This window comes from Meles meles, chromosome 3 (genome assembly GCF_922984935.1).
Source record: "Meles meles chromosome 3, mMelMel3.1 paternal haplotype, whole genome shotgun sequence".
In the NCBI taxonomy this organism is placed as follows: Eukaryota; Metazoa; Chordata; class Mammalia; order Carnivora; family Mustelidae; genus Meles; species Meles meles.
Genome location: NC_060068.1, coordinates 64,109,524 through 64,134,866, shown reverse-complemented (window position 1 = coordinate 64,134,866; position 25,343 = coordinate 64,109,524). Strand labels below are relative to the sequence as shown.

The 25,343-nt window shown below is 38.5% G+C and overlaps 1 protein-coding gene across 1 annotated transcript in view; it reads left to right on the top strand.

Annotated features, from left to right (window-relative positions):
• The window catches only part of FAM81B (family with sequence similarity 81 member B), a 54,949-nt gene that overhangs the window by 25,974 nt on the left and 3,632 nt on the right, over window positions 1-25,343 (top strand). The window contains exons 7-9 of the mRNA XM_046001146.1: window positions 6,510-6,639; window positions 16,925-17,031; window positions 25,208-25,343. Of these exons, the coding sequence (XP_045857102.1) occupies window positions 6,510-6,639; window positions 16,925-17,031; window positions 25,208-25,343 (373 nt within the window). The remainder of the gene's footprint in view (window positions 1-6,509; window positions 6,640-16,924; window positions 17,032-25,207) is intronic.

Here is a 25,343-nt window from a genome sequence, read left to right as displayed (position 1 = left end):
ATGATGCCTCAACTATTTATTCTTTCTGCAAACTGCTCACAAACCTACTCTTCAATTTCTGTAAATCCTGCTTTACATATAAGACAAAATAACAGATTTAAATGAAACTATGACATGAAGGGAATAATATCAAGAACAAGATATGCAACTCTTTCTTCTCTGCTCTAATTTTTTTGTCTCCTTTCTTAAAAATAGAATCTATTTATATCTAAAGTCTACAACATAATGATTTGATATATATATGTATACTCAAATGATTTTTATAGTCAAGCTCATTAATGTATCTTCTCTTCACGTAGTTACCATTTTATATGTGTGACGAGAGCATTTGAAATCCACTCTCTTACTATATTTCTATTCTTCAAAACAACATTATTAACGATAGTCGTCACAGTGCATATTAGGTCTCTAGGCATATTCTTCCTACCTAATTGCAACTTTGTACTCTTTGACCAGTACTTTCCCATTTTCCCCACCTCCTCACCCTGCATCATCACCCTTCTGCCCTCTGCTTCAATGTATCTTACGTTTTCAGAGTCTATATGAGATGATGCATTTTTTTTTCCTCCTGTGTCTACCTTCACTAACTTAGCATAATGTCCTCCGGGTTTATCCACGTATTCGTGAATGGCAATGTCTCCTTTCTTGAGTCTAAGTAATAATCAGAATGTGTGTGCGTGTGTGTGTGTGTGTGTGTATCTCACAATTTCTTTATTGATTCATCTGTTAACAGACACTTAGGTTGTTTCCATTTCTTGGCTATTATGAGTATTGCTGCAATGAATGTGGGAGTTCAGATATTTCTTCCAAGTACTGATTGCATTTCCTTTGGATATATATCCAGAAGAGGGGTTGCTGGATGATGTAATAGTTCTATTTTCAGTTTCCTGAAGAACTTCCATCCTGTTTTCTACAATGGCTGTACCAATTTACATTCTTACCAACACTACACAAGTGTTTTCTTTTCTCCACATACTAGTCACCATTTGTTATCTTTTTATTATTTTGATAATAGCCATTGTAACAGGTGTAAGATGATATCTCATTGTGGTTTTGATCTGCAGCTTCGTGGTGATCAGTGATGTCAAGTACCTCTCATTGTACCTGTTGGTCCTTTGTATGTCATCTTTGGATAAATGTCTACTTAGATCCTGTGTCAATTTTTTAATTTTGGTAGTTGTTTAAAACTAACCCTTTGTTTTCTATGGTCCCAAGAGACTAGCAGATGAGCCCCATCAGCACTTAGAATTGGGTGATTTGGAAGCCAGTCTCTCGAGCGGCTGTGTGGTTCAAACCCGTCACTCCTCAGGGAGAAGCTGGGATTTCAGGGGTCCCCCCCAATTGTAAGGAAGGCCCTGTGCCAAGAAAGGGGTTTACAGCATGAATGTGTCTCAGCTTTTCCTACCCATTTCAGTATTTTCTTAGTTGCCTGATACAACTTTAGATTAGTTTCTGGATTTTTCTCAGAGGTACCTCATCTGTGTGTAGCTGTTTATTTGGTGCATCCGGAGGAGAAGGGGAAACCAAGGGCCTCCGAGTCCTCCATCTTACTCATCAATTGCTTAGTTATCTTCCCCATGAATCTTAAGTAGTGATTTTTAGGACAAGGTCTTATTTTTCCTTGAAATGTCTGCCTTTTAGGAAAATTTCTTAAATCTATTTGTTAATCTGAAACAGAACCTGGCTAAAAGTCGTGAGACTTAAACTCACCCATCCTCTCCCGTTTTGTGTATTTTTGCCAGGCAAGTGACAAATGAACAAGCTGAGACCGAATTAATGACTGTCTTTCCACATACATTGGCCTTCATTCCAATTATATTTTGGCATAACTGAGATTAAGTTGATTATTCTAACATAATTCCTAGCAAACTTTCTACTGCTTAATAATTCAAACTCAGTATTTAATAATGGCAATGTGCTTTGAATTTTGCAACTTATTTCCTATTCTAAAAGAAGTGGCAGTTTAAAAGCAAGTGCTTGCGATGAGATGAGGTTCTCAAAGTTGTCTGGCCTGCTTTTGATACCCTCTCCTCTCTGTGGGAGATGGGAGTCTCAAGGGCAAATGAGGAAAAGCAAATATGTAAAGAATTCCCATAGGGATGGCTATGATTTACAGTCTGTAGCTGAAGCCAGAGAGGGGCCAAACTTCCAGCCACATTTGGTGATTTGGGACTCAAAGACAGATTTGCTTATGAAAAAATAATCAATTGTGTTGGTAGGTGAATAAAAGCAAAAGTCATATTCTTTGGAGAACGCTAACAATATCATGGATATTGTCAACCTTTTAAACCTGTACAAGTAGAAACTTTTGATTAAAGATAGTTGAATAAAAATATTTTCATGTCACTTCTCTCACTCGAGAAAACTTAAACCCAGTTAAAAACATAAGAAAGGAAACAAAAACTCCATCCTTAATATAACTTGGAAGTTGCCACAACAGCTGACCACAAAGTCCACTTACCAAATACTGTGATGTCTGGACCAACGGAACCCTCCCTCAACCTTAAACATAATGATTGTTCCATATCAAGAGTCACAATCCCAATAGGCCAAATAATTTGAATGGAGCAATATTACCTAGGAGCTCAGATGGGAAATAGGAGAGAGAGGAAATGGCCGTTTAGAGATTCAGGTCAGTAACACAGAGTGGCTGGGGAGTGGAGCTGAGGATGCAATCATCCAGGACCTACCTCTGTGTTTGCAAATTCACATCCGAGAGACCTGCTGACTTGCTACAGGCAGAAGAATTGGAGGAGGCCTATAGTGTCACAACAGAGAATCCTAAGACTCAATGATGGGCTGTGAAATATACCAGTCAGTGTTTGAGGACAAAATGGGGAGATGTACCCTTCCCCCCATTCTACCCCTCACCAGGCCTAGAGAAATAACAGATTTCATATCACAGACCTACGTGGAGGACGTGGCCTCACCAAACACACACTTGGTGACCTGCAGGGGGTCAGAATCATTCAAAGATGTAAGAGTGATAGTTAGGAAGAATCTAGGCTCTGCATAAAATTGCCACCACCACCGTCAATAGACAGAGAAAAACGTTAAGATTGCTAAACATACCCCAATGAGAGCAATTAACCAAAAAAACACAGGATGACTTGAAACCAAAGGTTCTCCTGGTTTCAAAGAAGTTAAGAACAAAAGAAAGAGATAAAAGATTGCTGATTGAACAGTCACGTGTACTCTTGCTCCTTCCCCAAGTCCCACTAACCCCACAGCAAAAATAATGCTTCTCTTTAAAACATACCCACAAAGACAGAGGATATCAGCATAGAAATCTTGAACCTAGACAGACAGACATGTGGAAACTGACTTAGAAGACATAGTAAAACCAATTTTAAACCTGGGCTATAAGCTGGGAATGATGTGGTTTTACGGCACAGAGTTCTCAAAAGGCATAGGAGACGGCTGCGCCAGGACCTTCTGGAACTGGGGGCAAAGACGGGCCCCTGTGTCTAGGGAGACCTGAGAGCAGCAGGAAGGAGCAGAGCAAGGAGCCACTATGGTTTGTTATTAGCCTTTTAGTTTTTACTGACTTCTAAACTATAGGCATGTTTTAGTTTTATAAAGTAAAAATAATTTTAAAAAATAAGAAATAAAAGTGCTTCCTTCCAAAAGAGATTATCACATAAAAGAATGAGATAGAAGATGAACTAGAATTGTTCAGGATTAAGGTGGAGAAAAACCAAACAAACTATAACCCCGAAATATCACAGAGATTATGCTTTGGAAGCCCTCCAAATAGAATAAGTACAACTAAAAATAATACTAATTTATTTTTTAGAAAGCAAACATGAGCAAACCATAAAAAAGGAAAAGGAAACATTTTTCAATATAAAAATGGCTGTTAAAAATTGATATATGCAGCAGACAGGTAAAACTCATTCAACATAGACCCTACAGGAACTTCCTCAAGAAGAAAGAACCGGTGGGTAATAGCGAGGGCACGTACTGCATGGAGCACTGGGTGTGATGCCAAAACAATGAACACTGTTATGCTGTAAATAAACAAATAAAAAAAAGAAGAAGAAGAAAGAACGGATCCTTCAGGAAAAAACTGTTCATGGGTGTAAGAGAAGAAAGCTTTCTTAAAACAGAGATTTGAACCTGTAGATCAAGACTTTAATTCCAGAAACCTTGCTATAAGAACAATTCAGTCAGGATATCCTGGTCGAAGTGACTGGACATCAGGAATAAAGAATCATTAGACAACCAAGTAGACGAAACAAATCAGTGTGTGGCGTCAGGTTGGCAGTGTGTGTGTCTGCGTGGGAAGGCAGGAAAGAATAAATAAAGCTGTTGATCGGGTAGGGGAGCTTCCTCAGTGCCAGGTTCTGGCTAAATCCTGTCTATGTGTTCTTCCTTCATCCTTGAATAACGTATCAAGCTAGAAAGTAGCAGATTCAATGCCAGGTCATTGTGACTGACACCAGAGACCCCTTCTTAACCATTAGGCTACCAGGCACAGACCAGCTGTCTCTGATGGTGGGACAAGGAGGGCATTGGGTGAGGAGTGGCACGGAGCCGTGACAGCAGCCACTGTTTCTGTGTAATCTTTGGGGATCTTAATGTGGACTCACATAAGATTATCCTAACTAACCGACCACAGAACCTTGTTTTGACAACAACGGTTTCTACATACCAAACGGCTTTTGCCTATGACTGGTGCGTTACAAGCCAGTTCCCATTTTTGATCAGATTTAATTCCTAATTTTTGTTCCTAGCATTCTCTCCCTGCCACTCCCTCCTGCCCCCACCACGACAGTCCCCTGGTATCTCTTGAAGGGATTTCTCAGGCAAAATTACCATCTTACTCACTTCTGTCTCAGCTTTGGCACCAAAAATCTTAAGAAAAACAAAACCATCTCCAGATCCTAAAAAATATTGACAGCTATAAAACAAACAGTATTTATAGCACTTAGCGTGACAACATGAAAATGTGCTTCCTAATAAATATTATTTGAGGACAGTCAAAAGAGTTATTTTATAATATCGCAAACCTCAAAGTGATCTCTGATAACTTCGTATAAAAGACACTGTCTCTTGGGGCACCTGGGTGGCTCAGTGGGTTAAAGCCTCTGCCTTCGGCTCAGGTCATGATCCCAGGGTCCTGGGATCGAGCCCCACATCGGGCTCTCTGCTCAGCAGGGAGCCTGCTTCCTCCCCTCTCTCTGCCTGCTTCTCTGCCTACTTGTGATCTCTGTCTGTCAAACAAATAAATAAAATTAAAAAAAAAAAGACACTGTCTCTCAGCGTTCTATATCCTATCTTTCATGCATAGATGCGTGGATTGAAGGGATAATACAATATGTAACGCGTCCTCTCCCAGGAGAAGCCTTGAGTGCTGATAATGCAGTGGGGTTCCCTGACAAGCTGGGAAGATGGTTCGTCTTCAACTCCAATCCCACTTCCCTGGGGTTCCTTCCTCAAGATACCAATGCAATTGGGGGACTAAAAATTTATCCCCATGTAAGTGTGAATTGTTTTTGTCCTAATGTAAGACAACACTTGACTGAGACCCCTCGCAGGACAGGAGTTTTGACTGGCGCTGTGAGGAGGCAAACGGTTTTTTATTTTTATTTATTTTTATATTTTTTTAAGATTTTATTTATTTGTTTGACAGACAGAGATAACAAGTAGGCAGAGACGCAGGCAGAGAGGGAGAAAGGAGGAAGTAGGCTCCCTGCAAAGCAGAGAGCCCGATGCGGGGCTCGATCCCAGGACCCTGAGATGATGACCTGAGCCAAAGGCAGAGGCTTTAACCCACTAAACCACCCAGGCGCCCCTGGAAACTGCTTTTTAAAGATGGTTTGGAAGATGATGGTGACCTGGGACTCTGTAGCCGGAAGAGAACTGACAATCTTAGAGTCAACAAAAGAGACTAAATGGAGGAAAGTAGACTCAGAAAGCAATACAGAACAGGAAAAAGTTCCAGTTTTGCCTCACCATAGGCAGCAGGGAGTACTCCCAAAACATTAAAATCTGTTGGAACTCCTATGACCAAATTAATATATCAGACTGAAAATCTAAAATTCTCCCCATTTTCTCCTAATGTCTTCATCTACTTCCACGCAGTTCTTTGATTTCAATCAATGTTGTCATTATCCAAAGTGGTTCTTCTCCCATCAGGGAAAAAAGAGAAAAATGAAGATTTCTGCATTTGCTCCCCCATCTACTAACTCATTATTCAGAGAACTTTAGAACTTCTGCCATCAGGTCAATGCACACACCCTACTGTAGTATTAAAAAAATGTTTGAAGGACACCTGGGTGGCTCAGTTGGTTAAGCAGCTGCCTTTGGCTCGGATCATGATCCCAGCGTCCTGGGATGGAGTCCCACATCCGGTTCCTTGCTCGGTGGGGAGCCTGCTTCTCCCTCTGCCTCTGCCTGCCACTCTGTCTTCTTGTGCTCTCTCTCTCTCTGACAAATAAATAAAATCTTAAAAAAACAATGTTTCAGCCCATTGATCTCACAATCCATTTTCATCTTGCTGCTAGATGTGACTCCAGCATTGTGAAGCTTTCTGGAGACATTCACTTCATCAGACACGAGCACCGGAAAACTGAAAAAACAATTCAAGATTTCATGTCTGCCCTAGAAACTGTTTCTAAGAACTTGGATGTGAAGGTAACTGAAAATATTTGGAACTCTTACGTTATGTGTTACTGCCAGAAGATCATTATAGCTTATCAAAATGCCTAGTCAAGTGGTAATATTTCAAAAGAACCCTTTTCTTCCAAAGAGTTTAAATATGACAGCTCGTGCATAGGCCCCATGAGCACTGTCCGTTGAATTAACAAATATTTAAGGAGCGCTGCCTTTGTTCCAACACAGCTACCCACTGCAAGCCCATGGTACTTGATTCTCCTGTTGCTCTTATTGCCTTACTCTCTGGGTTTTCCTCAAAGATTGTAGAACCAAAGATTATAAGCAAAGCAATTTCTCATGGAAGCTATCATTATTAAAGATAGGAGCTAAACGTGAGTTGATTATGTTACATCCCTACAGTACGTTATGTCTCTCACAAAGTAATATACAAGTCCCTCATTGACCTGGTTTTAAAGGCCACCTCCACACTGGCCCCTCCTTAGCTCTGCAGCTCCCCCCATGTTTCCTGGCTTACCCCTCACACCCAGTGATACTGAACGAGAAGGTAGGTCCCCACTCATTCTAAGATATTGTTTGGCCTCCATATGTGTTCTTTCCTGCCTGAAATGCCTCTCCTTTCTCATCTTCCCAGTCAATGACTTAACTAAAGGAGCAAATGCAAAATCTTCTGTGTCCTACTTTGTCCCATTCGCACCCCCCTTTCTTCCTATCTTCCTTCAAGAGACAGCCTGCAAGCAGAGGACAAGGGTAGGGGCAGAGGGAGAGGGAGGGAGAGAATCTTAAGCAAGCTTCGTGTTCAGTGTGGACCCCAATATGGGGTCAATCTTAGGACTCTGAGATCATGACCTGAGCCAAAATTAAGAAGGCAGCTTCTCTGGTTTCTGATTATACTGGAGATGTCTTTGTTGTTGCTGTTGGCTGTTGGTTTGATACATGTTAAAGCACATTAAGGAAGTATCCATCAATTCCTACTTACTTGCATTAGTTTTTATTAGTATTTAGTTTTTATTAGGACTGAATATTTAACTGTACAAGTTGCCTTATAGACATAAACAAATGCCTAAATCATCATATTGGTTGTTTTCTGGTTTGGGTTTTTATTTGTTCACTTGTTTACCTCTTTGGACTTCTAATGTGCTTTGTCAATACATTTCCCCAAACTGAAACATTGCAGCATTTTCTGCTATACACTCTTGTATAATCACTCAGCATCTGACTTTGCATCTAAGTTCAAAAGTGACATTGACTATAGTTCATCCTTTGTTTTTTTTTTTTAAGGTGATACAAACGATATGTATCATTCATGAATCAAAACCATATAAGAAAATACAGGGGCGCCTGTGTGGCTCAGTCAGTTAAGCATTCAAGTTTTGATTTCAGCTCAGGTCATGATCTCAGGGTCATGAGAATGAGCCCTGCATCGAGCTCCACACTCAGCAAGGAGTCTGCTTGAGATGAGTCTGCTTGAGATTCTCTCTCTTCTGCTCCCTCTCCCTTCGCAACAACCCCTCCCCCACCCTGGGGCACTCTCTCTCTCCAAATAGATAAATAGATCTTTAAAAAAAAAAAAGTATACACTGAGAATTTTCATGCCACTTCCGTCACCAATTCTCACATTCTTCATTTCCTCACTGAAACCATTTTTATTATGCTGTTGGGGAGACTTTCAGTATGCCTTTATGCAGATAGAAGCAAATGCAAATATATTCTTATTTCCCCCTCTTTACAAAATAGACAGCATATTATATACATTACTATGCTCCTATTTTATCTTTTTTTTTAAATGCAAAATTTTACTCAGTTAACGTACAGTGCAATATCAGTTTCTGGAATAGAGTTCAGTGATTCATCACTTACATACAACACCAAGGGATCATCACAAAAAGTACCCTCCTTAATACCCTTCAGTCATCTATCCCACTCCCCCCACCACCTCCCTCCATCAACCCTCAGTTTGTTCTCTATCATTATGACTCTTTTATGGTTCACTTCCCTCTCTCCCTCCCCTCCCTTCCCATATGTTCTTCTGTTTTCTTTCTTAAATTCCACATATGAGTGAGATCATATGGTATTTGACTTTCTCTGACTGACTTATTTCACTTAGCACATAACACACTCTAGCTGCATCCACATCATTGCAAATGGCTAGATATCATTCTTTTTATGGCTGAGTAATATTCCAGAGTGTGTGTGTGTGTGTGTGTGTGTGTGTGTCCCACATCTTCTTTATCCATTCATCAGTTGATGGACATTTGGGCTCTCTCCACAGTTTAGCTATTGTTGGTAATGCTGCTATAAACACCAGGGTGCATGTACCCTTTTGAATCTGTATTTATGTATCCTTTGGGTAAGTGCCTGATAGTGCAATTACTGGGTCATAGAGTAGGTAGTTCTATTTTAAACTTTCTGAGAAACCTCCATATTGTACTCCAGAGTGGCCGCACCAGTTTGCATTCCCACCAACAGTGCAAGAGGTTTCCCCTTGCCCTGCATCCTTGCCAACACCTGCTAATTCTTGAGTTGTTAATGTCAGCCATTCTGACAGGTGTGAAGTGACATCTCATCATGGTTTTGATTTGTATTTCCCTAATGAGTGATGTGGAGCATCTTCTCATGTCTGTTAGCCATCTGATGTCTTCTTTGGAAAAGCATCTATTCATGTCTTCTGCCCATTTCTTACCTGGATTACTTGGTTTGGGGGGCATTGATTTGATAAGTTCTTTACAGATTTTGGATACTAACCCTTTGTACTTAACATATAAACAATATGTCATTTACAAATATCTTCTTCTATTCCGTAGGCTGCCTTGTAGTTTTGTTGATTGTTTTCTTCACTGTGCAGAAGTTTCTTATTTTGATGAAGTCCCAGTAGTTCATTTTTTTTTTTTTTTTTTTTGACAGAGAGAGAGAGATCACAAGGAGGCAGAGCAGCAGGCAGAGAGAGAGGGGGAAGCAGGCACCCCACTGAGCAGAGAGCCCGATGTGGGGCTCCATCCCAGGACCCTGGAATCATGACCTGAGCCGAAAGCGGAGGCTTAACCCACTGAGCCACCCAGGCGCCCCCCAGTAGTTCATTTTTGCCTTTGTTTCTTGCTTCTGGCAACATGTCTAGTAAGAAGTTGCTACAGCCAAGGTTGAAGAGGTTTCTGCCTATTTTCTCCCTGAGGATTTTGATGGATTCCTGTCTCACGTTTAAGCCTTTCATCCTATTTTTTCTAACTAAGCCAATATATCCTGGAGATCAGCCATATTAGTACATGGAGAGCTTCCTCATTCCTTTTTACAACTGTGTACTCTTCCTGTCTGTATAGTGGCTCATTTAACCAATCTCTTACAGATGGACATTTGGGCTATTTTTAATATTTCTCTCTTTCAAATCAATGCTGCAGTGTATAACCTTGCACCTATGTCATTGTGTGTGTATGTGTGTGTGTGTGTGTGTGTGTGTGTGTGTGTGTACATACATATGTTTGTAGGATCAATACCCAGAAGTGTGATTGCTGGGTCAAAGTACAGTGTTGCTATTTTGAAAGATCTTGCTCTCTGTGGAGCTTTGACCATACTGCGCAGCCGCGAAAAATATGTAAAAATATGTAAAAGGTCCCCATTGCCTCCCCAGTGGTGTTGACTCTTGAATTTGACCGTTCTTATAGGAAAAAGATTGCCATGGTCTCTGTGTTTCATTTAGTCTTTCTTATTGTGAATGAGCCGCATATCTTGAAGTTATTTATATCTCTTATTTGGTGAGCTATCCATTCATCTCTTTTATCCATTTCCTTATTGGTCTGTTTTTCTCTTTCTTCTCAATTTCTAGGAGTTCTTTATATATTAAGGAGATGAGCCCTTCTCTATGATATGATCTGCGAATATACCTTCCCAGGTTGTCATCTGTCTTTTGACTTTTGGCACGCTTATGTTCTCTATTTGTAGCTAAATGTATCAGTCTTTTCTTTTGTGGCTCCTTTTAAGTAACGCTTAGAAAGAAAATCCCCATACAAAGGCCTTAATTACTCACACTTTCTTCTGGCACTTTCATGGCTTTACTATTTATATTTAAATTCTTGATCCATTTGGAGTTTTTTCTAATAATGTGTCTTAATTATTATTTTAATCATTGAGGCCTTGTAGTACTTTAATTTTTTAAAATTTATTTCTTCATTTCAGAGAGAGAAGGGGAGAGAGAGAGTGTTTGTGTGAGGGGGTGGGGAGGGCAGAAGGAGACAATCTGGAGCAGTCTCCCCGCTGAGAACAGAGTCTGATGCAGGGCTCAGTCTCAGGATCCATGAGATCATGATCTGAGTAGAAACCAAGAATCTGATACTAAGCCAACAGAACCACCCAGGTGCCCTAATACTTTCAATACCCGGTACAGTGAGTCTCTTTCATTGCTTTCTTTTCTCCTTTGTCCTGGTGATGTTTCTTTTCGCATATGATTTTAAAATCGGTCTGTCTAGTCCCAGCAAATAAATCAACAAACTCAGTTTTAATTTTTATTAAAATCATGTTACATTTATCAGTTTAGAAATGACAAAGTAGGGGTGCCTGGGTGGCTCAGCCAGTCAAGCATCTGCTTTGGGCTCAGGTCATGATCCCAGGGTCCTGAGATTGAGCCCCACCTCAGGCTCCCTGCTCTTCAGGGAGACTGCTTCTCCCTCTGCCTCTGCCACTCCTGCTGCTTGTGCTCTTTCTCTCTCTTAAATAAATAAAATCTGTGGAATTGAAAGAGTGATAATTCAGAGTGTTTTATCCAAGAACACAGCGTGCTTCCTATTTGTGCAAGTTTGCTTTTATATCCTTCAGGAGTGGTTTCAGATTTTACTCAAGCATGCATCATCTTCAGTGTATTTTGGGACTTTGTTATCTTTCTTTTTACTTTATTGTAATGAAGTTTCATTATATCTTCTGACAAGTTGTTAGTTGTATATAACGAAGGTGATATTAATTTTACATTTTACTAATTTAGCAAATTCTTGTCTTGATTGTAGAAATTTTTCGGTTTGTTGCTGTTGCTGTTTTCCAGGCACACATATGATTTTTCAGTAATAAGTTTACTCATCTTTTCCCATTTTTCACACATAATTTCTCTCCATGTTCTAACTGTTTCAATAACTCCAGTGTGATATTAAATAGTAGCATGGGGACAGTGGTCATCCTGCTCTTGTTCCTGACATTAACAGAAATACCCGCTGCTTCCCTCATTGGTGAGAGATATGTTTCCTCAATAAAACATGTTTGGTGCACAACTATTCCTATTTTATTGAGCTTTTGTTTTTAATTAAGAGTGATTATGAATTTGGCAAATGCCTTTTCAGCATTTGTGGAGATAATCATGTGAGTTTTCTCTTAAACTATACTAGAATAATTATTTGGATTAACATATTTCTTATTAAACAATTCATGTTCTAAAAAAATAAATTGCACTTGATTTTTTTTTTTTAAGATTTTATTTATTTATTTGACAGAGAGAGAGAGATCACAAGTAGGCAGAGAGGCAGGCAGAGAGAGAGGAAGGGAAGCAGGCTCCCCGCTGAGCAGAAAGCCCGGTGTGGGGCTTGATCCCAGGACCCTGAGACCATGACCTGAGCCGAAGGCAGCGGCTTAACCCACTGAGCCACCCAGGCGCCCCGATTTTTTTTTTTTTTAAGTTGTGCTGCTGGATACCTTTTGCTGATATTTTGAGAAGTTCACATCAATGTTTATAAACAAGATTAGTCTTTTTGTGCAAACTCTTTCAGATTTTAGAATCGACGTTTTGCTTACTTCATACAAATAATTTGGAAGTTTCCCTTCTTTTTCTATGCTCTGAAATAGTTTAAAGAGCATTGCAATGATCTGTTCTTTAAAGATTTGGTAGTTTTGCCTCTGAAGCCATATGGGTCTACTGATTTAGTGGGAAGGAAAGACCTTTGATAGCTTTGCTCAGTTTTTTCTGTGGAAATTGGTCTGTTTAAAGGCACCCTCGCTTCAAGGATCTTGGGGAAAAGTACGCTTTTCATTCAGATTTTGAAATTAATTTCCATAAAATTATGCAAAATACTCGTAGGATTGTTTTAATTCTTCCTGCTTTTGTATTTTTTTCTCTTTGCCATTTTATTTGTGCTTTTCCTCCCCCACTTTGATTAGTCAGGTTAGTGGTGTCTTAACGATATTGATTGCTCTCCAATGAGCCAGTCTTTTTATGTATTTTTAAGTTCTGCTTCTTTTTTTTATGTATTCTCAACAATTTAAGCTTTGACTTTATCTTTTTCCTTTTCTTGTGATTTCTTTTGCTGCTCATTTTCTAACTTTTTGAACCACATATATTTGTAGTCTTTGTTTTACTGACGTAAGCACTTTGACTACGAATTTTCCCTGAGCATTCGTCTACTTCCCTGTATTCTGTAGGGTTGATATTGTGTTCTCATTATTGTTTCCTAGAAATTCTGCAGTTGTATATTGAATTCTTCCTTTGACTGAACAGCTTAAGAGAGGTTGTTGGCGTCACTGAGTTAAGGATTTTCTGTTGTCCTGTTATTCATTTTAAGTTTTATCTCATCGTAATTGAAATTTTTATTGTATATACTAGTTTCTATTTTTGGAATATCTTTTTTTATAGTATTTTTTAGAATTTTATTTATTTATTTGACAGAGAGAGAAAGAGGCAGGCAGAGACACAGAGGGAAGCAGGCTCCCTGCGGAGCAGAGAGCCCCATGCCGGGCTGGATCCCAGGACCCTGAGATCATGACTGGAGCTGAAGGCAGAGGCTTAACCCACTGAGCCACCCAGGTGCCCCTATTTTTGGAATATCTTACGGGCTTTATTTGGTGGCTGGATAGTAAAATTTTGCACATGTTCTAAAAAGAATATGTCCTGTATTTTTAAGGAAAACGTAGTCAGTATCTAAAAAATTGCTTAAATCAAAAAGCTCAAACCTTTTGATTGGTCTTTGTATTCTTACTTATTTTCTTGGTCTTTTCTTCTGTCTTGGATTGTGAGAGATGAATTAAAATCTATAATTATTTGGCTTCCACTCTATCTATAATTTCAGCTTTGTGAATATATTCACTATGTTATTTGGTTCATACTTATAACTATCTTTTCTTATCCCTAATTTTAGTGTCTATGTGTTTTCTTTACATTTAGACTGAGAAAAACTTTGCCTCTTACCTTTTCAAAGAAGCAACTCTTGGATTCACATATCAAACCTATATTATTTCTTGCTCATGAATTTTTAATATCTGTGTATTAGTTCTCTATTGCCATCATAACAAATTACCACACACTTAGTGGTTTATAGCTATATATATATATATATATATATATATATATATATATATATAAAATCTCATAGTTTCTGCAGGTCAAGGCTAGAGTAGACTCCCTACTTAAGGCTCCATAAGACAGAAATCAGGATATTAGTACAGCTGTGTTCCTTGGAGGTGATGCTGGGAATTAGTCCTCTTCCACACTCATTTAAGCTTTTGGCCAAATTCAGTTTCTTGCAGTCATGCTATAGGGGTTCTTGCTGCTGTCAGTTTGAGACTGACACTCCCCCAGCTGCCAGCCTTCTTTCTCATGTTTTCCATGTGGCCTCTCTCCAGGAACAGGCTAAGACCATGTCAGGCTTCAAGTCTCTCTGACTCTAGCTAGAGAAAGTTCTCTGCTTTTAGAGCCTCGTGATTGAATTGGGCCCACTTGGATAAAACAGAATAATCTCCCTATTTCAAGGTCTGTAACCTTAATTATAGCTTCAAATCCCTTTGGCCATCTAACATATCATATTCACAGGTTCCCGGGATTAGGGCGTGGACATCTTAAAGGAGCCATCCCATCTATTACAATTTGTCAGTTCTTCATTCTGCTTTCCCTTGGTTAGGTTTGTTGTTCTTTTTAACCTTGTGAAATGAATGATTAGTTTATATAGCTTTAGTTTGTCTTATATAATTATGGAAACATTTAATGCCACAAATTTACCACTGATCATAGATGTGGCTGTGTCCTGTCGATATATAATGTTATCCTTTCCTAAGTAAATTGTAATTGCTGAGTAGAGTTATTCTCTGACACTAGGGTTATTCCTTTGAGAAGCAAATTCCATAAAGGAACTGAAATGCAAGAGATTAACTGGGAGGGAGGGGGGTGCCTGGGTGGCACAGACGCTTAAGTGTTCAACTCTTGGTTTCTGCTTAGGTCATGATCTCATGGGTCATGGGATAGAGCCCCACAGTGGGCTCTGCACTCAGTGGGGAGGCTGCATGAAGAGTCTCTTTCTGCCCCCCTCCCGCAACTCGTGCACACTCTCTCTAAAATAAATTTTTAAAAATCTTAAAAAAGAGAGAGAGAGAGAGAGAGAGAGAGAGAAAAGAGATTGAGGGGAAAATTTCTGAAGGAAAATGAGGAGGTTCCTAGAAGAGATAGAGAGAGCCATCAGATTACAAATAGGTCTGACTCCTGTGAAAAAGACAGAAAAGGAAGGTCTGAGACAGACATTCTATTAGTTTCATCCAGTTCTTTGAACCAAAGTCACTCATCAAAGTAAAACTATTAAGACACTGGCTGGGAGCAGCCTATGGGAAGCACAGTATCCACACATGGTTATGCATTTTAAACACAGCCGTCAGGGCCCTTGGCCAGTTATATTCCTCTGAGTAGATCTGAGAGGCACATTTCCATGTAAAACACTGGAAGGAAACAACAGAATTAAAAGAGGTTACTTCACTCAAACAGTTAGGTTTTTGTTTCTTTACACTTTTCCTGTTAATTTCTAGTTTTCCTGAAGTGATTTTCCTGCTTTGTGGCATAATTTGAGGGTTTTTTTGTTTTTTGGGGGTGAGAGGCAGAGAGAGAAAGAGAGCTCTTGAGGCTTGGTCTCATGACCCTGAGATCGTGACCTGAGCTGAAATCAAGAGTCTGACGCTTAACTGAGGGAGCCACCCAGACGCCCCTACTTTGAGCTCTTCATAGTCACAGGTGTGCTTAGTTGTTAAAAATGCTCACTGGGCACTGGGAAAGAATGAGTGTTTCTTGCTGTTTGCAAGTTAGATTGTTTGGCATATAAATCTACTAAATCATATTTTTCATGTCTTCCCATATCTCTCTTTATATTTTACTTCCTTGACTTTTATGGGTCAAAGAGAAGTCATTTAAAATCATTAATATATCATCTCAGTTTATCTTTGTAATTCAAAATATAACATAAAGGTTCAAAACTCTTTTCACTGGGGATTCTAGTCTTCATCTGCAAAAATGACCACCTTTGTCCCATTTAACACATTTTGCCTTGAATAATATTTTGTCTTGAATAATATTTTGTCTAACAATATTGTTCTGCCAGCTTTCTTTTCCTTTGCTTTTGCCGGGGATATATTTGCCTAATATTTTATTGTTAACAATTCTGCCTTAAAGTATAACCTCCTCTAAATAGCCCATTTTAAGTGTATCTCCTAAGATAGCCATTCACGGGCAACTGGATGCCCAACCAGCATTTATCTGTTCAAACTCTTCTGTTACTCACCTCTTTGGGAATACAGATTTTGTTAACTGCCCACTCTCCTCCACGTGACTGTCTGTGTCAGAGTTGAATTGTTTGGCCAAAGCCCATTGTATTGTTTCATTCCCCTGGACAGTGATTACTGTAGGAGTGATTACGTGCTGCAATTCTGTTCTATTTTCCAATCCAGTCCTTTCACCTAAAGGAACTTCCTCAATGTTTCTGGCTGTGTGGAAGGCACTCTAATCTTAACTTCCAGAAATGGAACTTGTTTTCTCCTATCTTTACACGCCCTAAAGTCATTTCTCTTGGAATTCACTTGCCGTCATGTCAGACTGCTCCCTGGGAATTCCTGAAGCCTAGTCTTCGGCCACTCGTGCATTTCCCTCAGAGTCTAATTAATGTTGCATTTAAACATTTATTCAATAAGCATTTGGTGAATATTTACCATTGGCCACCTAATGGGCACTAAGGCTAAAATGGTGATAGAAGATATATACTGACTTACACTATAATTGGGGAAAAAGAAAAGAAATCATTAAAATTAACAAAATGATAAACTAATATCAATTCTAGGTTTTTGTGATATCATTAGGTAGCCTATTAAGAAGAATATTAGAGACAACAAAATGGAATGCTTCCCTACAATTCTTCCCTGACGATAGTTCTATAACTATTGAATTGTTCCTTTAGAAAAAATCATTTTCAGATGCAAATATGCTTTAGGCTCAAGTCCGTTTCTTGGCTCTTTAAGGAATAAAATATAATTAATGTAAGTACTAGTGATTTTGTTCACACACACACACACAAACTCCCTTTTGTACTTTCATTAGGTAATGCAGCTCTTAGGAAAGATCGAGGCTTCCAGTTCCGAGCAAATCTCAAATTTAAAGATGGTCCAGGGAGATCATCGCCATGAAATGAACCTTTTGGAGTTCAAGTAAGTGAATGGGAGGTTTTTAATTCTGTTAAGTACATTCCAAAATGTTTTGCCTAATGAAAGTATTGGCATTAAATGAGAACCCACTATGGTGAGTGCTGTGAAGTGTGTAAACCTGGCAATTCACAGACCTGTACCCTGGGGCTAAAAATACATTATATGTTTATAAAAAAATTATAAAAAATTATTAAAAAATAAATTAGAACCCATCCCAGGAATTTGAAACTAGCCAACAACAAACTGATAGAGAGAATACACTACCCTATAAATATATGTTACCCAATAAAGCAACAAACTGATAGAGAGAATACACTACCCTAAAGCAACTTATGCAATATTCATAATAAAGGAGATAGGAGGGGAGGTGGGTGGGGAGGATGGATGAAACAGGTGATAGGGATCAAGGGGGGGGCACTGGGTGAACACCAGGTGTTGTAAGGAAGAGTGGAATCACTGTGTCTGTGTCGTACACCTGAAACTAATATTACACTGTATGTTAACTAACTGGAATTTAAATAAAAAGCTAACAAAAGAAAATATGAATATTAATTTTGTCATTCTCTTTGTATATTACAACTGAATTGATATACAGCCTGACCTTTCCTATAGAATAATTTTAACTTATCATCAGTTATATATTAAAATGCCTCAGTGTAATACACTTCACTGAATATATATCAATTCCACAAGACTACCCAATAACTTTTAAAATAGCTGATTTACAAGCTTCCCTTCTAAAATTTCTTCTGAGAGTCTCTACTTGCTCCTTTACATTCTCCCTCTTTTAAGACTGGTCTCTGTCCCTTCTTCACTGAGTTCTCCCCTATGCAATAGAGAAGATGGTAAAGAAGACAAGACTCCACAAACATTCCAATGACTGGCCTCCGTATTCCCAAATCCTCCTTTCTTGTTTAAGTGACCACCATTTCCTGTAGTCCTGGTGCAGGCAGACGAAAATTCTTGTCACTTGGACGATACCATCCTACTGCTTGCTCCTTCTCGCCTTTTTCTTTTCCCTCTCTGTCCCACAGCCCCTGGGTTTAATGACTTGGTCAAATCCAGGACTCTGGATATACTCTGCTTGTTCCATTTTCACCCGTCTTTACAGTACTTCATTAAATCTAAGTGCCACAGATTATAAGACATATGATTATTTTTTTTCCTCTAAAATGTGATGCTAACAATTAAACCATAGCACACCGTCATTTTCAAGACACCTTCCGATTTCAGAGATGTTAAATTGGGAAATAGGTGTGTCCTAGAAATTGATGAAAAACTAGTTATCCCTAAAATTCAAAGAAGTGAATGTCTTGGGTAAAAAGAAAATACCAGTCTAAAAAAGCATGTCTAAGTGCTTAAATTCCAGTACAGTGAAGATGCTCAGTTAAAATCTGTGTGGTGCTTGATCTAATCCCGTTAGCTTAGAATTAAATAAAGTGTCCAAAGGAGAATTGGAAAAGTAAACTGTTTCTAGGAGTACACCTTAAGAACTGATTTTACTTGGAGAGAAAGGGGATTTATAATCTGGAATGGAATATTGGTTTAAAGGAATGAAATGTATTAACAAACAGCAAATCAAGGAAAAGGAAAGGTTTGAGAATCAGGGTTAATGCCTTATTGATGGTGTGGTGTGCTTTCCCGTCTTCAGTCCTGTGAAAAATTGGCTTACACTTGAGTCATCTAAATAGTTAAATAAGAATCTGGACACTTTTGTAATAATATAAACTTGAATCATTTTCTCACTTGAAATAATAAAGCCTAAAAATTTCATGAGTATTACAGTAGGTAATGCTGAATTTATAAACCAAAATTTTCCACAAATACCTGTGAGCTCTAGTAACTCATTTAAATACACAACCGACTCATTTCTAGTTAAATCTTCATCAATTTTTTAAAATTAAAAGTAACAAAATAAAACAAAGATGGGAAAAAAGGGTTTTCATCTCAGTTTCCTAATGTAACCAATGCTAACACCAAAGAGTGTCCTTCCTTACTTTCCTCATTGATATATAGATATAACAGGAAAAAGGATATTTATATATATTATGCACATCATATATGTATACAAAGAGCATGGCTTTTAAAAATACATCCTGGTCACATTCCTCAATAATTTGCTTTTTACAGTAGATCTTGGTTATCTCTCCAAATCAATGAATATTATTTTAAAACTATTTTTAATAGTTGAATAATATTTAAACTTATAGATATCCTATAATTAATTCAATCATTTATCCTATCGATGAATAGATTCTTTCCACTTTCCAGCTACCACAAACCAACCAAAAACTTTTTGTATAGATATACGTATATATGTCTATACCAAATTTATATATATATCCTTAAATATATATATATATGTATTATATGTAATAATATATATATCCTTAAATATTCTTAAGTGTGGATGTTTTTATTTCTTCAGGCAAGATTCTTAGGTCAAAGAGCTTATTTATTAATGTTTATAAATTTCTTTCTTTAATGTAGCATTCACACTTCCACCAGCAATATATTAAAAAACCTTTCTCTACATTCTTACCAATACTGGATTTTTTTGTTAACACTTGCCAATTAAAGGATGAAGATTGCATCTCTTGTTTTCCTTTGCATTCCCTTCATCATTTGAATTTCCTCTTCTGTGAACTGCCCATTCTTATCATTTGTCAGTTTGTATTGTGATTTTCATAATTTTCTTACCATTTGTAGGATTCCGTCAAGTTAAGGATATTAACCCTTTGACTGAGATATGTATTGCAAATATATTTTCCTCAAAGGGAAAGTAAGGTGGGTAGGGCTTTCTTTTTTTCTCTTTTCCATTCAGAGAATATCTCAAATTAAAATGAATGAGGTAGAGTATTTGCTCTTTTTTTTTTTTAAGAAACCACTGCCTCTGAATAAAGGAATTAAAAGCATTTTAATGACATTCAAAAGTACGTTTAATTGAACAACTTTACCAGTTAGAAACTTTAACAATTTCAAGTTTAACGGTCAATTAAACATATATCTTATATAGAACATTAAAGCCCCAATACTGTCTGTGGTTTTTAGTGATTTCTTGGCCCTTCAGCACTGATCACTAGAACTGACAAAGGAGATGTACTGGCTCTTTCATCTGAACCCCTGCACTGAGCCTCCTTTTTCCAGAAGGATCTTAGTCAGATGGTCAGTTAAGTCATGTCCTCAGTCAACAACTTAGTGCTTATAGAGTGAGAGTCTGAGTCATCATAAAATACAGCTGTTTTTTAGCAAGGGTTTGGCAGGGAAAGTACATGCCGTTCATTCCTTAGACAGTTCTTGCTGCTGACAATGTTTAATTGACAGTGATTTGAAAGAAAAGAAAAACTATTCGATCAACGAGGCAAATGCATGGACTCAAATCTCCCCACACAGCTTTGAAAAATGCTACCACAGTATTAAATTACAAACTATTCAAAAGTCAAGGGTATGTCCCCTCCATCTCTGTATCCTCAGCACACAGCACATTCAGACACAAATGGAAGCCAGTGAATGAATGAATTAATGTTTTGAGGACCGATAACATGTACGTTGTGTTTTGGAATACTCAAGGACAAAAATCATAGCCACATATAGTTGGGGGGAAGTCCATAAATAAGTGAAAAGCTTAACACAGGTAAAGTAAAAGTTAAGACAATGTTAAATGAGGTGTATCAGTAGGCAGAAATAATAAATACACTAGTTATTTATAAGTATCTACCAATCACTAAGTGATCAACACCGTCATGTACATCCAGCTTTTATTCCCATTTTAGTGATGGGGAAACGCAATCATGGAAATTAAAAAATTTACCCAAAGTCACATACTTAGAAAGTGTCTGACTCCAAATCTCAGGTTATTTTACCAATCTGTGACTCCTCCATCTCCCAGTTCTAACCAGTAGTAAACTAATTGTGCTACAGAAATTTAGGGAATGGAAAGATCACATCTGCTTGAAACTGTGAAGGTATGAGGCTACGAAAGTATTGGGATTTGAGCTCTAGTACAACATGGAATTATAAACAGAAGTCTTACTATCAGCATGGAGTTCGAGTTGCTCTTTATTAGTGTCCCTAATTAGGAACCACGGGACCTAAAGAAGAAATTAGTTTAAGTATATACATAAAAGTTTAGTAAGGAAAAAAAATGTTTCTTGGAATTAATTTCTTTCTTCTAAACGTGAAACTTAAAATCTTGGATTCAGTCTCCAGAGACTGACTTTGTTAAAGCCATTATCTGAATTCTTGAGAGTCTGTTCATGGTAAGAGCGTCCAAGAATTTAAACTTTTCATGTCTTCCAGAAAAGTTCAATCACTTATTGAATGCAAGACAATGAATTTGAGACATAAGTGAAATGGTAAAAAAAAAAAAAAAAAAAAAAAAAAGACCCAGAATAGGTCTATGTCCTCATTCACGTATGTCTACTATAACCGCAGTGATCACTAGGATGATTGTTGCAAGCCTTACACTCTCCCTCACCATTCATATCCAGCACCGCTATCTGCTATGTCTATAGATCCCTATTAAATTTTATTTTACCCTTTTGTAACTTTCTCCCTTATTATTGTCCTTAGTATGTATATTAACTTGATTCCACCAATATAAAAATCTTGTGAAACCTGTATCTCACATTATCCTAGCAAGGTCTCTGGCCATAATTTAAAAGTCTGACTTTTGTGTTTTTTGGGAAAAAAAAAAAAAAAAAAGCTATCTATCCATCCATGCTTCTACCTACCTTCCTCCCACCCTATCTTCCCATCTATGTCTACCTGTATCTCATAGAAATACAACCATAGCTATTGGAATAGAGGATCTGGGAACTAAAATGCGAATGTCATCCAAGATAAATTTGTCCCGTTGAAATTTTAACTGTAAATTCTGTAATTCATAGAAAAGTAATTCTTTCCTGGAAAATCATGTCCATTGTGTTAGGGGAAAGACTAAGGAAAGAAAAAGATTTATATAAACTTTTATTTTAGCAAATCCTTTTTCTCTTTCAAAGAGAATGCTTTTTTAAAAATGCTTTCACATTTTCATAAACTACCCAGAGTCTGACTTTTGATGCTTACCAGGAAAGTGAGTCTCCAACTACAGGCAAAATCTTGCAGTAAAATGAACATAAGTAGTAACTCATTCTTTATGACTATTTTAATTTCAGAATTCTAATTACTGATATGCACTTCTAAAGATATTACTTGGGCATGTTTAATGGCTCCCTGGTGTTCAGAGGGATGTTAATACTGTATCAGTAATGAGAGTAAATGCTCACATTCATATACACAGTACGGCTGAACAGTGAAGCCCGGATTCCCAACTGCAAAGCTACCCCTTGATTTTCTGGGGGATTTACTGTCCTTCTAACCATCACCATTAATTACTATTTCCATCAGAGATAGGAAAGGGAAGATGAAAACTGAAGATCAGATCTTGAAATACCTTGGCAAGTGTATGAATTATTATTTGTGAACAGCCCTAGTAAAAGGTATCAAATGAGAAGGAATGAATCATTTACCCATTTATTCAACTATTCATTGAGCACCTACATTCCAACCATTGTTCACAGCCGTGAACAAAGCAAAATGCTTTCGTGGAGCTTAGGTTCTTGTGAAGCAGACAGCACACAAATTACAGATATATATATATATAAAACACATGGTGATAAGCATTTTGGAGAAAACTGAAGTATGGTAAAGGAATAGGGAGAGTCAGATGGGGAAAATGAAAGCTTTTGTTTTTTTTAAAGTGTGGTTTAAAAAATGTCCTATGCTCGATGTGGATGGAACTAGAGGGTGTTATGCTGAGTGAAATAAGTCAATCGGAGAAAGACAACTATCATATGATCTCCCTGATATGAGGAAGTAGAAATGCAACGTGGGGGGTTTGGGGGGTAGGAAAGGAATAAATGAAACAAGATGGGATTGGGAGGGAGACAAACCACAAGAGACTCTTAATCTCACAAAACAAACTGAAGGTTGCCGGGGAGAGGGGAGTAGGGAGAGGGAGGTGGGGTTATGGACATTGGGGAGGGTATGTGCTATGGTGAGTGCTGTGAAGTGTGTAAACCTGGTGATTCACAGACCTGTACCCCTGGGGCTAATAATACATTATATGTTTATAAAGAAATTTTTAAAAAAGTCCTATGCTAAGGTGGTAAGTGGTGCTTGAATAGAAATCTGAATGAAATGAGGGCAAGAGCCACTGTACATTCTAAGAAAGACTGTTCCAGACATAGGAAACAGTTGGCTAAAACGAAGTTGTCCATGTATCATCTGGGAACGTATTTGTCTGAGCTGCTTCAGCTATTAGCCAGCAGCATAGGTGTTTGGAAATCATGACTGGATTAAGAACAGGAAGTGTGGCCAAAGCTATCTTCTTCATTATTGAAGTACTCCCCTGAATCAAGGTATGCTTTCTATGTGAAAAATCTGTCTCTCCGTATCAAAAAAATGTGATAATTCATGGAGATAAAGATCAGAATTCGGCTATTATACTACACCTAATATAACTTTTGGAAAATTAACTTTTCCCATTTCTTGACTTCATCATCTAAATCCTGGTTTCCCAATGTGGGCACTATTGGCATTCGGGCTGGATAATTCTTTATTGTGAGGCTGTCCTGTGCTCTGCAGAATGCTTAGCAGTATTTCTGGCCTCTACCCTCTGCATGTCAGTAACACCTCCAAGTTGTGACAACCAAAAACATCTCTGTACATTGTTAGAAGCCCACTGGTCTAAATAAAAATGTAACCAGTCTTTTCCAAATACCAGTTCGAACCGTTTTTCAGGGAAGCGAAAGAGGCACAGACATGCAATGTATGTCCTGCATGTCTTAAGCAGTTTCCAATGAGAAACACCACAAACAAACGAAATTATCTGCATATAATTGGCCCTAAAAACATCCCAGCAACGATTATTTCAAGCCACCCACTTGTCGGGCGGTCTGAATATTTTCAGTAACCAACACCAGGCACTGCGCCTTTCCAACATACTGTCTATTCCAAAAGGTGATTCTCAGACCCATAGCTCTCAGCCGTGCCAGCTGTGGATTCTCCTTGCCACTCACACCCTCAGCCGCTCTACAGTGACTTTTCAAATTGATGATGTATGATTTCAAACCTTTACTTTCTGTAATAACAGCCACTCCCATTTTTAAAAATCCTTCATTCTCCATTTCATATTCCCGCGGTGTATCATCTCGCTGGCAGCAGTCGCTTCCAGCCCCTTAGCCTATTAGGACTGTTTCTGTTCCACTTGAGTAACTCAGTACCTCTTTCAGCCCTTCCTGCCCCCCACCCCTCAAAGAATCCACAGAGACCCATAGGAAGCAATGGAGACAGAAAAGACAAGCCAGGACCCTTTCCCATGGACATTCTGCTCTCCCCAAGTCCTCTTGCGCTCCCTTCCCCACTCCCCATCTGTTCTGTGACTCTTCTGCGGGGCGGGGGGGCTCCTCCCCAGCTGGGCAGTGACACTTGTAGAACAGGGATTCCCCAAACTACCACCCTTAGCCAAATCTGCCCACTACTAAGGATGATTTGCACACTTTCTGCTAATTTTAACAAAAATATGTATTTGAAGACGTGTGATGATAGGCTATCTAGATCTCAGCGCCTATCAAGTTAGATCAGACCACACACATGTTCATTCTTTGTTTATAAGTAAGCCATGCTTATTTGTGTCGCATGTGGCTGCTTTCTCACTGCAACGGCAGCGCTGAGTCCTTCTAGAACTGAGTGGTTGCCACGGAGACCAAGTGGTCCACAAAGCCCAAAATATTTACTACCCGAGCCTTTATAGAAAGTTTGCTGATCCCTACCACAGAGTGCTATCCCCATCCCAAGTGACTTATCAGTGTTTCTTCCACACATACAATGCACCCCAGGCCCTAAGAGGAAATCTGCATGGATGATGCGTGTGTTTCTGTGTGTCTGTGTGCCTGTGCATATGTGTAATTCAAGGTATAAGGAGGGGTGTTGTCAGCAGCTGGGTTGAATGCAAGCTCAGGGCAGGGACCTGGATTGTGCTCCCTCTCCCCCCACCTCCTACATCAAACTGTAAACACCCACTAGACTTAACATCTGAAAAAAAAAAAAAAACACAAAAAAACCTGCGTTTTTCAATATTAAATTTTGGTTTTATGTTTAAATTTACCTATTAAAATAGAAATATTTTCCCCCTTAGATTTAATTCACTTTCAAATAATCTATATGAGGAAGTGGAGAACCATCAAAAATGGACAGAAAGCCGGTTCATCACCTATGAAAAAGACCACCTTGGGCATATAAATCAATGTCTGAAGCTCCTACAGGAGAAACTG